The sequence below is a fragment of the Miniopterus natalensis genome, chromosome 13 (assembly GCF_054644295.1).
Source record: "Miniopterus natalensis isolate mMinNat1 chromosome 13, mMinNat1.hap1, whole genome shotgun sequence".
NCBI classification, from domain to species: Eukaryota; Metazoa; Chordata; class Mammalia; order Chiroptera; family Miniopteridae; genus Miniopterus; species Miniopterus natalensis.
Window position 1 is genome coordinate 25317730 of NC_142093.1, and position 12566 is coordinate 25330295.

Here is a 12566-nt window from a genome sequence, read left to right on the forward strand (position 1 = left end):
ACTAGGCATTTTAAAATCAGGTATATCAGGAAATTCAATTTCAATTCTGACACTGTGTGGGCTAGTTCTTCTTTTGATTTCATTTTTCTTATCTCTTAAAATAGGAAGAGTAATAGCTACAGTGCAAGGCAATTGAGCAAGATACTGTAAGAAGCATAAAGCATGGTGATATAGTAGTACTTAATAGGTATTTGTTACATTCAATCTTTTAGTTCTTAGTTGCTTGAAGGGCTCATTCATTCATTCATTCATTCATTCATTCATTCAATTCATGCATGTGTTGAGCATTTACTTTGTATAAGGAACTAGTTTATATGTTAGAATCCATGCTATCATAAAACTTTAGTCCTAGCTTTTAGCAGGGGGAGATAAATAGGAAAACATAAAAGCATTCAAATCATGATAAGTTTAATGAAGAAAAGGGTCATATGTTAGAGCAGCGGGGATGCTGCTGTAGTGGAGTGGGATGCTGCAGAGATGAGGAAGACCTCTCTGGCATTTGGGAAGAGAATGGAAAGATGAGAACCCATGTGAAAAAGAGAGAGGAAACCGTTCTAGACAGAAAGAAAGGCAAGTGAAAAGATGTAAGGTGGGAAAGAGCTTGGTGGGAAGAGCAGAAAGGGGTCCAGGGTGGCTGGAGCACAGTGGTGATGGGCAAGTGGTACATGGTGTGCACCGTAGCTGCGGAGAACAGGCAGAGGTCTGACCGTGGTGCCTTGTTGCCGTGGCAAGGCGCATGCGCTCCACAAGGGGGGAGCTTGTCTGTTTGGCTCGCTGCTGGATCTCCAGCCCCCAGAACAGCGCCTGCCATAGTAGGTAGTCATGAAACATGGGTTGAATGCATTTTATTCTAAGTGCAATTGTAAGTAATTGTAGGCCAATAATTTCTTAAAGTCTCTCTAGCTGCTGTGTGGGGGATGGATCCACATGGAAATGGGATGGAAGCAGTGAAGACTATTGCAGTAGCTTAGGTGGGAGATGGTGGTGGTTTAAGGCGGGGTGATGGTAGGAAAGATAAGGAGAAGTGGAGACATTGAGCTGTATTTTAGGGGTTAGATCCCTAGCATTTTGAGGCATAGAGCCACAAGGACAGATGAACCAGAACAACACTTTAGGATCGTAAGGAATCCTGGGTGGGTGTGGTTCTGGAATTAGTGTTGTCGGCATCTCCCGGAGCTGGTTAGAAATGTAGAATCTCAGGCTCCACTCTAGACTAACTGAATTCAAATCTGTGTTTTCCCAATGTATTCCTCTTATTTCCTTGCACATTAAAGTTTGAGAGGTGCTGACTTGGCAGACTCTAGGAAATGGAGTCCTCAGCCAATGTGATCTACACTGCACAATCCCTGAATTCCTCGGGAATTAGAGACACTGGCAATCGTGGAAGTGGGGGAGGGTGGAGATAGGGCGAAGTGGCCAAAATAAAGAGGATTGGTGGAAAGTTTAAGAGGCAGACATAAGTTCCACGTGGAGCAGACAGACACATGCCCCTCACCAGAACAGAACACCAAAGTTTTCTTTTTTAAAGAAACTGGAATAGAGAGTTTCTGAACTGGAGGATGCCCGGGACCACTTATGAGTGCTGGCTGCTGAGATCTCCACCCCTCTTCCCCACCCACCAGGATGCTGGCAGGAGGGCTTCACACTCCACATAGGAACTTGGGAGAATCTTTTCCAGGGAATTTGATCAGCCCAAGAGGGAAGATCTAGGCACTGACGGAGCGATTCCCCAACTCAATGGCCCGGCTATTTCTTTTATTTAGTTTCCGTTGCTGTTTTTGCTTTTCTTTCTCCCGAATCTTACCCGAGCTACTTTGTAATTTTCCTATCTAGCTACTATAACTGTTTGTTCTCTTTCCTCTTTTCTCTAGTATTTGTTTGAGGGAATCAAATGCCATTCCAAGACTGTATTTTTTTATTGAAGGAACTCAGATTTTCACAATCAGGAGCCTGATAAGCAATTTTGCTACTGTATGCAGGATTCTAGATGACCTCTTTGCTATTCTCCATAACTCTTATATTTCTTTCCTTGACTTTTTAATTTGTTTCCTAAATTTAAAGAGTGTTTTTGTCGCATTTTCTGCTGCTCCTCTTTCCCACTATATTTACTTACTGAACCATTACACTGCTTGCCCACAAAACAAATGCCTATTAAATGAAGGTTTCTTCCTTTCACTCCCTGACCAGTAATTAGCCTTGGTTGGAATATGGCAGTTGGCAAGGGTTCGGGGCTGGCTGTTGGTACTTGCTCAGGCTGTGATCTGACGATGGAGAGAGATCATTCTTTTGCACTCAAATTATTTTTTTATTCTAAACATAGCCATACAAAATACAGTAGTTTGAAAGAAAGGGAAATTGCTGATGAGTTCAAGAGCATGCAATAATTCCTTATTAGTGTCCCCTTTATGCCACAGTAGATATTTTTAAGGTGTGACCTTTTCAGAAGAGATAGCCATGCTTTGTTAAGGCTAACCGTGTGATTACCAGGTTTCAGAGGTGACAGGCAGCTGCTCTGGAGGGAAGCTGGCATACACAGCCCACAGACATGGAAAGTCCTTTTACCCTCCCTCTGCAATATCCACATTATAGTATTCGTGAGCACAAGAAGCTTTAGGAAATTTTGAGACTGGCAAAGACACAGCACAGCCTAAGTTTCCTTTTTTGGTGCTTCCACCAGTCCCTTGCATTTTTATAATTTGAAAACTTCTAGTCAAACTGAAACAATTGGACATCTGGCAGTTAAACCCTATCATAAATTTGCCGATGTTCATTTGTCATTCTATTTGACTTGAAGTCAGTGCTCTCCTCATAAAATAGAGCAAGGGTTTTCTGACCTTATAAAGAATGGGGTATTCTGAAAGTGACCCTACGTAGCTCGTGAAATCAACCCTAGGTGGTCATAAGGTCAGATCTAGATGGGACAGGCAGACACCTGTCTTTTTACCAACTTTCTTCCAGCATCAAGCAGGCAAGCATGTTCTCAGTGGCTTTCACTAGGCATCCATTCCTTTCAACGATCAGTCTCTATCATTTCAGAATGCACAAAGCAACTTGCAATTGCTTGTCAAATGACTGCTACTGATAATGACTCTTCTGGGTTCTGAGGGGAGATTTTGATTGTTGTGGGTAACAGTGAGGAAAAACATTATTGTCATTACTTGTTTGATGTCCCTCTTTTTTTAGCAACTCTAGGAGACCAGGCACTGTGCCTCTCCTATTGATTCTTCCCTGCCAAGTGCCCAGTATAGTGCCTTGTACAAATATAATCAATAAATATTTGCTGTTGAAAGAAATTGCATAAAAGACAAGTAACTTTACTCTAGGCTCAAAAAAGGAACAATATTAGAATAGGAGAATGTATTTCAGATTGGAGAAAATAATACTATTTGGGTAGGGGAATATAAGATATATTTGGGGGGATATAAGATTATCTGGGGGCTGGGGAAGTACATAGAGCAAAGGGTTGAGAGCACGGGAGATGAGAGAGGACAGGAGAGTTAATTTGAGGCCAAAATGTGGAGGACTTTAATGTCAAATTTTGAACTTTTATCCTGAATCTGGGCATTCAAACCCATAGAGGAATTAAACCAGAGCAAGAGCTCAGAGCGGGAGCTGGGGTGTGTGGGGGGTGTGGGTGTGGGTTGGGTGGGGGAAAGACTGAATGCACAGAGCCCAGTTCAGAAGCTGTTACCATGAGATGCTGAGAAGAGTAAAAGTGGAGGCAATCCTATCTTCTAGAAATGTGATCCTACCTTCTGAATGAAGATTTAGTCAACTTTCTTCGAAAGAACAGAATATTTTAAATTGGGGCCACTCCTGAAAATCTAGTGCTCAAGGCTGTGGTCTTTGCATATAAGGGGACTTTCTTTTTTATTCTCTTCTTATTCTAGGAGGATTCTGAATGAAATATTCCATGACCTCCCATCAGCCTTTGTTTATTTAGTTACAAAGTCAAATTCTTTGCTTAAAACCCTTTGCTTAAGAGAGCTACCTATCAAGGCTTAGGGAACCCTCCTCACCAGCCCCCTTCCATTCCCAAGGCCCACACCTGAACTCACAGCAGTTTAGGAATTACATGCCTCCTGGACTCTGAGGCTTAGAAAAAGCCTATTGATTCTGAGAAGTTTAGTGCCTAAAGATGTTTGTGAAATCAGAGCATTTTAGAATTGAAGGAGACCTGAGCATCATTTTACTTCAACTTTTCACCTACCTACTGATGGATTTTTCTCTCTCATGTCCTCAATTGATCTTTTTGCTTCATTGAAATTTAGCTGAACTTTTTGGGTCCCTATTTCTTAGAGCTTTTCATCAAGCTTGGCATTAAGGAGATACAAACAGTTGGCTAATGCTGTACATTTCCCCTTGTTTCTGATACAGGATTCTGTGATGGCTGTGTTGGCTCTTGCTAAAACAGGTCTGGGAGAAGGGATGAAAAATGGTAGACTCAAGCCACTCTTAAGACAAAAAAATATAATTGAGTTCAAGTTTATGGCAAGAGTCTGGTTGCTTTACTCAAATATTTTTTGTACGTCCCTTGGAATATTTTCAGATCAGTTGGCATATTCTGTATGAAAGAACAAGGTAATGGCATGTTCAGGTCAGAGGCACAAAACATCCTCCGAGATACTTCAGGGAGAGGTCAGGTTAAGAACAAACATCCAAATCTCATTATAATCAGATCCTAAAGCAATTAAAAATAATTATGTACTCTTTTTCCCAACTGACCTTGTGGGATGTATAAGCTAGAATCTAGTCTAAATAAAGCCTAATTGGAGAGTTTAAGTCTAGCAGCATAAAAAAAAGGGTATGGTCCAATCATCCACAGTGAATAGATAACCCAATTAGTGGCTTTGGAGAAGGATAATCATTACGCTGAGTGAAATAAACCAGTCAGAGAAAGACAAGTACCATATGATTTCACTTGTATGTGGAAACTAATGAACAAAATAAACGAACAAAAAAAATAGAAACATATAACAGACTGACAGCTGTCAGAGGAGAGGGGTTGGGAGGCTGGGTGAAAAAAAGTGAAGGGATTAAACAAAAAAACAAAACAAAACTCATAGCCATAGACAACACTATGGTGATTCCCAGAGAGAAAGGGGGGATAGATGGTGACGGAAGGAGGCTTGACCTGGGGTGGTGAGCACACGATACAACACACAGATGATGGATTATAGAATTATACATCTGAGACCGATATCATTTTATTAACCAGTGTCACCCCAGTATATTTTCAGAAAGTTAAATGAATTTCCCATTTGTGGCCAAGATGTCCTGCTTCTGAAGCTTAGGCTTCTTTAGTAGAGGACTTGGGTGAGGAAGGACAGCACTCGCCTTTAGGTAAACAAGGGGATTTTGTCATCACCAGCAAGAGCAGTTCTGAGCTATCAAACCCTACTCTTCAATTGCTGGTAATGACTCTGTAAATTATAGCTCTTAGCCAATTCTCAGGGTAGAGTTCACCATTTCCCTTAAAGCATCTGTCCCTGAAATATAATTTCCACCTTTTCCTTTCAAGGTACTGCCTTCTGTAGCTATTCCTTGAGTCAGCTTTCTGGTTCCCCTGCTGGGGGAATGGGAATATAAACCTCCCATACCCCCAGCCAAATTAAATTCCAAATGTTGTACATAGACATATAATTTCTCACGAAAGTAGATGAAAGACTTTGTTTTGAGAGGAAGGATTATTTAAAGCATTAGCATGAAAACTGTGCTGTTTGTTTCTTTCAAAGACATATCTAAACAAGGCAGTAGGAGTCTCCAGATATGGGCACCTAGGGCAGTCTGCACAATGGGGTGTTTGTTTTTGATATCCAGACAGAACTATAATAATCAAAGCACATCTGGGGAGCACAGGAAACCTAACAGTCAGGGTTAGAAATCGGACCTTAATTGAAAAAAATTATATTTCTTTGAACATTTCTGCCTGGCTTAAAGTGATTTTGTTTAGGCAATTTCATCTATCCTTTTAATATTCTTTGTAGATATAGAGAGGCAGGTATTAATACTTAAGTCAAGAGAACTGAGTGATGGGCCTAGTGTATAGAATATTCAACTTTTTAACTTAGGAAATCTTGTTTCAAGTCAATGTATCTCTCTTTCTGAATAAATTAATGGATCACCGAATGACATATAGACATTTTTGTAAAACAAACACATAAAAAAGCAAGGAAAACAAGGAAACTATCAAATCCTATAGTAGTTCACCACAGGGAGAGCAATAATCATCTTTTATAAGAACCTTTACTTCAATACTGAGGAGCAGAGCAAATAAACAGATGTAATTCCCCTTATTTATTGTATAATTTGTTCTACACGTAATTGAGGGCCTAGATCATACACTGCATTGAACCAGGCACCATAAGGAGTACAAAGGAAATTTTTACTGCAATCGAGGAAACGAGACCTACACGAAAAGTGTGCGCAAAGCTAGACTGTGAGATGAATGGCACCAGGGTTCAGATTAAATAAAGATGGAGTGGTCGGGAAGACTTAGTGAAAGAGGCAAACTTAGAGCGAGACTATGATAAGTAGGTTGGATTTCAAGAGGCAAAGAAGAAACTGAGGACAGTGTAAGTAGCAGGCCTAACATAAGACATAGGGAGGCAGGGAGGGCAAAGTGTGCTTGAGAGCAGGTATATGTCAGTCTTGCAGAGTAGTCGGCTCCTGATGAGAATGGTGAAAGGTCAAGTCCAGAAGGTGAGCCACTGAAGGATTTTGAACTTGGGAATTATAACACGACGGCAGTGGTATTTCATGGAGAGAGATGGATGGTGGGTTTGGACAAGAGAGATTGGCTGGAAGGAGATAAATTAGGAAGTTATCATATAATTAAGGCTTTAGATGTCCAGGACCCCCGAAAAGAAGGTGGCAATGAATCGCTGCCAGTGGTACGACGGGAGTTTGTAAAACTGATTAGCTATGGGCAATCAGGAAGGTGGAACCTGCCTGATGATGAGATTTAAACCATCACTATGGAACTAATGAGATTGTCAGGAGAGGTTTCAGCAGTCTTGTAATCCATTGTTTTATCTTCCCTTTCATCAGCTGAGAATAAGTAACGCCTAGTTCCATCGCGGCTATCGTCTGTACTGCAGAACCATCTCCCTCACAAGAACACAGCACATTTGTACACAGCTACTGCTCGGGCACAGAACAATGAAAACCAGACAAGAGTCCCTCTCCAGCTGTTACTGAGCCCTGAATTGGGAGTTAGAAGGTCTGGGCTACCGTTCAGACTTTACAAGGGATTTGTTCTGGTGGCTGGGGTTGGATAGACCAGAAGTAGATCAGCCTTTCCCAAGGTATGTTCCACAGAATATTAATCCTTGAAGAAGCACTTAGAGAAAAAGATTCCGCAATTAAACACACTTGCAAGCATCAGAAACTCTACTTCCCTCTTGGAGATCACAGAACTTACCAGCATAGCAAAGCCTTCCCTTTTAGGCACATAACACTGAGACGTCTCTCAGAACTAAGGACCTAATAAGGAAAGACTGAACTAGGCTCACTTTAAAGCTCCTCACTAAACAACAATCTAGGGTAACAGGGTATTAAGAATGATCTAAACCAAGACAGCCAAACAAGGAATATAAGGCAAAGGAAGAAAATAAAACTGGAAAAATATAATTAGATAATTAGAAGTAAGTGCTGATCAGCTGAGACTGCAGTGAGATACAGGAACTTGCTGTGAGGAGAGTTGTCGATACAGGCAGTTTACAATATAATCTCAGTACAGGTCTCCCTATGCTGAGAATGACCATCAATGGACTCTTTTCTCCTCTTAGTATTGTGGTCATCGAACCATGCTGAATAAAAAGATAACTGTATCCGCACTGTCACTTAGAGTTAAAATTCCAGATTTTGAATAGGTGTTTGAATTCTCCTTAGAAATTCTAGCTCCAGGAAGAATAAAGTCCTTTCTAGATTCATTGACTGCCTCCAGGTGAAGCTGAGTTTCTAGACTAAGTCAGGCATCAAAATTCCTTTGACTATGGTCAGAATGAAACCCGCTCCCTGAGTTCTTGAAAGCTATTGAAAGCCTGAAGGAATACATTTTCTTAGAAAGAAAATGCACACAGAATAAGTGTTCCAGCCACTGGGAGGAGGAGAAGGTTATTTTTAAGTAAGTGGGAGACTAAAAACTGTCTCAGAGTTGTGAAGATCTTTACATAAATTTCCCAAAGCATTTCCATATCTATTGACTCATTTGATCATCACGAGTGGCCTCTGTGGTAAGTGTTTTTCTCCTAGCATCGAACAGATGACAATAGCAACCGCCACCACCACGACTGCCACCCGAGAGGCTTTGTGCTATGTGTTTCATTTGCATTGCTTCACTTAATGCTCATGGCAACTCTGTGAGAACCACACACCACCATTTCCATTGTACCACCAAGAGCCCACTTGAAAGAGGGAAGAAAAACAATGGCACGGCCTGGGTGTGAACTCAGGTCTCTGGGATTCTAGATGCGACGCGCTATCATCTCTGTCTCGTCAGAGACAATTACAGGCCCGGCCCACCTGTGAATATTCCCTTAGAATTCCCTCCGCTCCTGACCCTGCTCACCCCGGTTAGTGCTTTCTCCCTGGTGCCGTGTTGTCTCCGGCGGCCCAACCCCTACTTAGGCCAGTCATAGTTAACCACTCTCATCCACAGTCTAAATCAGCCTTTGGGCCAAATCTGGCCTGTCCCCCAGTTTTTCTATGGCCCATTAGCTAAGAGTGTTTCTCACCTTTTCACATGATTGCAAATAATCGAAAGAAGAATGATACTTTGTGACTTGTGAAAATGATATTAAATTCAAATTTCAGTGTCTATAAATAAGGCTTTGTTGCAGCACAGCCATGCTAATTCATTTACATTTTGTCTAGGGCAGCTTGCCTCCAACTGTGGCAGATCTGAGTAGTTGCACCAGAGACTGAATGGCCCATAAAACCTAAAGCATGTATTATCTGACTCTTCATAAGAAACAATTTGTTGACCTCTGGTCAAAATTCGAAAGGACACTTTTTTTAGAGGAAGGAATGAAAGGAGTCAGAAGACTTTCATTGTACACAGCATGCAGGGGAGATATTAAGAGGCTCAAGTTTGGATCCCAGCTCTTCCATCGGGGAGCTGCAGGGATGGCTGCTCAAGTTACTGAACTTCTCTGTTCTTCAGTTTGCCTCTTTGGAAAATGGAGCAATAATACCAGACTTGCAGTTGTATGGTGAAGTTCAGTGAAGTAGTATGTGTAAAGCATCAAGTAAACGGTAGGGGCCCCTCAGGAAATGAATCTACCTGCCTGTTGATGACACTTTTATGTGCTTTTGGTGTTGATATCAGCACGTGCAGATTGTTGGGAATTAGAATCTTTAGTGATACCTGGCAGGTGCATAAAATGACACTGCTGCAAGGTGGATGGAATCTGATAGGATGAAAATGTACATGGTAAAATTAGAAGAGGTTTCCCCCAGTGAACCTGACTGACAATGAAGCTTTGACATGATGGATTAAGCAATCGCCATCCTGGAAGCCCAGCTATTCCATCCACCTATGCCTGATGTGTCATCATTAGAGTCAATACCCAAACTTGGAAGGCTGCACCATGAGTTAGAAATACTTAGTTGAACAAGTCTTCATCTTCCTTCTACCAATGTTCCAGATAACCCTGATCCAGCCCTTTTAAGGAAGCAAAAGTAATTGCTCTTTCATTCTAACTCTAAGTCTGAGTTCCCATTTACTTGGCATTTTATCTGCTCTTCAGTGATTAACAAACTGACCAGAAAAATATCCCCAAATGATTTTTTTTTTTTTGGTCTAACTGCCAAAGCAACATTTATCTTCTTTTCCTCAATACATCTTGCTGAGAAGATTGCAAACCTGAACTCTAGAATGGTTCAGCTCAGGCCCAACTGAGTGTGCAGAGAAAAGAATCTTCTCAAGATAAGATATCTGGGGGAGCTACTTTATTCCTTAAAAGCTTTCAAACAACCACACTTATTCCTCTGGTGGGGAAAATGCCAGTAAGAGGCAAGCACTTTCTTCCCCTTCATAGTTCTAGCAGCTTTGGACACTGTTATGTACCCTAAGTAAGGGATTGACCATGGGTTAGCCTTGTCAAAAGTGTGAAATTTGTTCCTGGTGTTCTGTTCACACACCCTCTTTTACAATCTCTTTCCTCAGTTGCAAAGTGCTCCTGGGCAGAGATAGGTGTTAGTCATTTACATCTTAGTATGAATTTAAAAAAAAACCTGCCCCTGCTCCTCCCACACTAACTCATACACATACTCCCAGAAGTTTGGGGTTTGGGAATCAATTTTATTCTTTCTCGTCCACTCTCCTTCCTTTCCTTCCTGTTTTCTATGCATAATTTAAAAAATATATATTCTCTTCTTTTTTTTCTTTTATCTTTTAAATTTTTCTTTCTTTCTTTTTTTTTTCTATTGTTTATTATTATTTTCTTGTAAAAAGATATCAGAAAGCAGGCAATCTAGTGGAGAAGGGGGTTTGGGTAGAGTAGCATCACCCCCAAACTAAACCTCATTAGGGGCTCTCTGCTTTAGAACTGGTTGGTGCTACTCGACCCACAAGAAACAGTTAGAAGAAGTGGAGAAGAGAGGACAGGTGGAAATGGGTGTGTATGTGGGTGTGTGGGGGGTATAATTTTTAGTATTCACAACAATCCAACCAAGCATGTTGGATTAAACTCACTTAGGAAGCGAGGAACCAAGACTCAGAGGGGCTTAAGTAATTGTTCAAAGTCACTTAGAAGGAACTGACTTCTTACAGGAGCTCAGGTACAGGGCCATCTCCTGTGTTTATGATGACCTAATACACCAGACTGACGTTCCCATAATCAGGAATAACTGTCTCATCTGAAGCAGTGTAGCCAAAACATGGAACAGACCAGTTATTTTCCCTGTTGCCGCAGCTGCCTCTGGATGGGAACTGGGGACCTGGGTTGTCAAGGGAAAGAGCAGCAGCAGACTAGCCAAGTCTGCGAGCATTTGTTCCCGAGTAAACTCTGAAATGCAACACTAACGTCTTTGAGTGAACTGAAGAGATGACCACCTTCTGCACTAAGGCAAGAGTCACCCATAGCTAAACAGGCTCCCAGAAGAGCGGCTTCTGTTGAAAATCCTTGGAGTAAAAACACGGTGGATGGCTACAGTCTCTGAGCTACAACTTGCCAGTTCTCAGGGGAAGCAGTAACCTTGCTCTAATGAAATCGCACACGGGATTTGGGGAAAAACAGTAGATTGTGAATCAAAGGGCCTAATTTCTAGTTTTGGCTCTGCCTCAACTCATTGTGAGAGTTTGAGCAATTCTCCTGACTCTTCAGACCCCAGATATCTCATTTGCAAAATAAAGAGAGAAAGTGAAATGATCTTATCCAGTTCGGTCTACTTCCTTTTAAAATAGTTCAGTAAAAATCTAAAATTGAGGATCATATATTCTTACCTGTATGAAAGATTATCCTGTCTTTCTCCCTCTGTCTTCACATCCCTTTTTTCTTCTTTCCCCATTTCTTCACACCCCTTCCCCTGTCTCCTCCATCCCTCTTTCTCCCCAGGAAGCAGAATCTCAGTTCAGGAATTATTTGTTCCTGCCTCCAAGGCGACAATGACCGTTGCATTCTTGATTTCAATGTCCTCAGGAGGCTCACATTGTACGTACCACTTAAATCAAAGCTGCTTTTCTGCCTCCAGTTCTAGGTCTTCTAGGTTTTCTTAGTTTCACTTTTCGGGTTCCACCAGAGAGAGTATAGAACCCAAGGACAAATGTGTTGAAAAGACATTCCGTTTCCGCACTGCCCTTCCCTGACAAGCGCCCTGACCAGCTCTCACGAAAACCCTTGGAGAGACCTCTCCAGTGTTGAGCTGGGGGAGTTTGTTTTATTCAAGCCTTAGGTCAGGGCAGAAATATTTCAGCTCAACAGTTATCAGCCTAATGCGAAAATAATACTAGCATCCAACACCTAAATGCCTGCAGTGGCAGTTCCCACGGCCTCCGATACTCACAGTTCAACCGCATTCCTGGGAAGGTCGGAGGGAATCTCCTTCACCTCGCTGTCTCGGCAGAGGAAAACCCTGTGAGAGCAGTGGCAGATCCGATGGGGACATCCCGAGCCCAAGCTCAGGAAAGCCAGCAAGGAGACCAGGAGCAAGGCCATGCTTAATTCATTTATCCATCCACCTGCTTTCTTCCTGCATTTGCAGAGAAAAACCTCCACAGATTTCAGAGGCTCCACGCAGCGCCCTTATGAGATCTGCCTCCAGAGCTGGTAGGGTCACATGACCCAAGGGATGGATGCTTTTTTTTTTTTTTTTTTTGTCACTTCAGAAGAATAGCCAAAGTCCTGTGTGCCCAGTGATTTCTGGGGCAAAATAAGCTATTCCCTTATTCTCCTTAATTGGGTTTCTTACACCCTCACCCAAGGAAGACAGCAAGTAGAAAGAACCCTGATGGACGTCTGGAATAGGTTGTATTAGTTCACTGCAGAACTGTCATTACTGGTCACCATTCTGTTCTCAATAGAGTGACATGATGGCTTTATCCCAAAAGAGACACAACCTAC

The 12566-nt window shown here is 41.9% G+C and overlaps 1 protein-coding gene across 1 annotated transcript in view; it reads right to left on the reverse strand.

Annotated features, from left to right (window-relative positions):
- The window catches only part of FSHR (follicle stimulating hormone receptor), a 130342-nt gene extending 118181 nt beyond the window's left edge, over positions 1-12161 (reverse strand). The window contains 1 exon segment of the mRNA XM_087823912.1: positions 12010-12161. Within this exon segment, the coding sequence (XP_087680038.1) occupies positions 12010-12161 (152 nt within the window).
- Between the last annotated feature and the right edge of the window lie 405 nt (positions 12162-12566).